Genomic DNA, 1,758 nt, shown 5'->3' on the forward strand with positions numbered 1-1,758 from the left:
GGCCCTCACCTTCAGGGAATATTCCACCTGGATGACGCGGCAGCGCAGGATGGACGGGCCCACGGGGGGGATCTTCAGCGCCCGCCCGTGCCACACTTCCCTCCTCCCGGCCGCCACGGAGTCGCCCACGATGCTGCTCACCACCGACTTCTTCTGCTTCTTGGCGCCGCGGGCGACGAAGGTCTGCGTCTGGATGACGGCCGCCTTGGGCACCACGGCTCGGTTCGTGCAGTTGTCGATCTCGGCGAAGATAGGGACGACCTCGCCTGCGGGAAGGGGCGCGCGCGTCGCGGGAAGGGCCGCGGGAAGGGGGGGCGGCCGGCGCGGCCCCCCGCCGCTCTGCTCACCTGGCGTGTAGCCTTTTCGGTCGATCTTGGCASTCACGGAGACGTGCCCCCGGTTGCAATACCAGCCCCGGGCGGGTTTCTCCTTCGCGCCCGCCTGCGGGGCCTAGGGAAAGGGACGTCATTAAGCCRCTTAATAAGAGACCGCGAAGCCAGCAGCCGCCCGGGGAACGGCTGCAACGTCTCGGCACCCTGCGCGAGAAGGCGACGGCCTGAAGTTTGAGGCGCGGGAGACCTTTGCCGTCCCCAGCGCGCGGCCCCGGCCCCGGGCCGAGCGGCGGCAGCTCACCAGCAGCGCCGGCGTGTTGATGTCGATGGGCTCGATGACGGTGAATTCCTTCTTCGCCTTCTTCGTCATGGACCAGGGCCGGTGCAGCTTGGCTTTCACCCAGTAGCGCACGTGGCCGTGCTTCCCTTCGAAGGAGGTCGCCAGGGTCCTGCGCGCGCACGGGGGCTCTGCTCAGTCACGCTCTCGCTCTGCGGGTCCCCCCCGTCCCCGCGGGACCCCGTCACTGCCCCCCCCTCCCCGCACCGAGGCGCCGAAGACTTACTGGGGGAGCTGGAAAGTGAAGGGGAACTCGTGTCTTCCTGCCGGCAGGACGGTGACTTCGCCGTTGTCTGCGGGCAAAAGCGGTCGGAGGTGATTAACCCCCGGCCGCAGGGCTGGGGCGAGCGCCGGGGGCGGAGGCGCGTCCCCCCCGCGGGCCCGGGCACGTCCCCGCTCCACGCTGCCCCCGGCACGGGGACGCGACCCATGTGCCCTGCCCAGCGCGGGGGACGGACTGCCACGGCGCTCGCTCGGCGGGGAGAGCGCGGAGCAGGGTGGCGCCTCGCCGGGGTGTCCCACCTGCCTGGCCCCCGGGAAGCCCGGCCCTGGCRCGTGCAGTCCCCTGGGGCTCTGCACGCACCCACTCACTCACTGGGGTGCCCAGTGCACCCAGAAGCCAGGCTATCCCATGCACTCGGTCCCTGGGGTGCTGGGTGCACCCAGTTGCTGGGGCATCCTGTGTACCCATCCCTGGGGTGCCCAGTCCCGGTGCACCCTGGTCCTGGGGCGCCTGGTGCACCCAGGGGATCCTGTGTGCCCAGTCCCTAAGGTGCTGGGTGCCTGGTGCACTCGGACATCAGGGTGTCCCCACACCCAGTCCCAGGGGCACCTGGCGCATGCAGTAACCAGGATGCCCAGTGCAGCTGATCCCCAGGGTGCTGGTCCTGGTGCACCCAGTCCCCGGGGTGCCTGGTGCATGCAGTAGCTGGGATGCCCGGTGCAGCCACTGCCCGGTGCATGCAGTAACCGGGGTGCCCGGTCCCGGTGCAGCTGCTTCCCAGGGTGCCCAGTGCATGCAGTAAACGGGGTGCCCAGTCCCGGTGCAGCCGCTCCCCGGGGTGCCCGGTGCATGCAGTGACCGGGGGG

At 70.7% G+C, this 1,758-nt stretch overlaps 1 protein-coding gene across 1 annotated transcript in view; it reads right to left on the reverse strand.

Annotated features, from left to right (window-relative positions):
• Positions 1–3: 3 nt before the first annotated feature.
• LOC146590991 (arrestin domain-containing protein 2-like) overlaps positions 4–1,758 on the reverse strand; it is a gene marked incomplete at its 3' end in the record, with an annotated part of 4,825 nt that continues 3,070 nt past the window's right edge. The window contains exons 2-5 of the mRNA XM_085313607.1: positions 896–962; positions 634–781; positions 348–450; positions 4–266 (exon numbers count right to left, since the gene is read on the reverse strand). Of these exons, the coding sequence (XP_085169733.1) occupies positions 4–266; positions 348–450; positions 634–781; positions 896–962 (581 nt within the window). The remainder of the gene's footprint in view (positions 267–347; positions 451–633; positions 782–895; positions 963–1,758) is intronic.

The sequence above is a fragment of the Rhea americana genome, unplaced genomic scaffold (assembly GCF_003343005.1).
Source record: "Rhea americana isolate MKP2758 unplaced genomic scaffold, rheAme1 scaffold_390, whole genome shotgun sequence".
NCBI lineage: Eukaryota > Metazoa > Chordata > Aves > Rheiformes > Rheidae > Rhea > Rhea americana.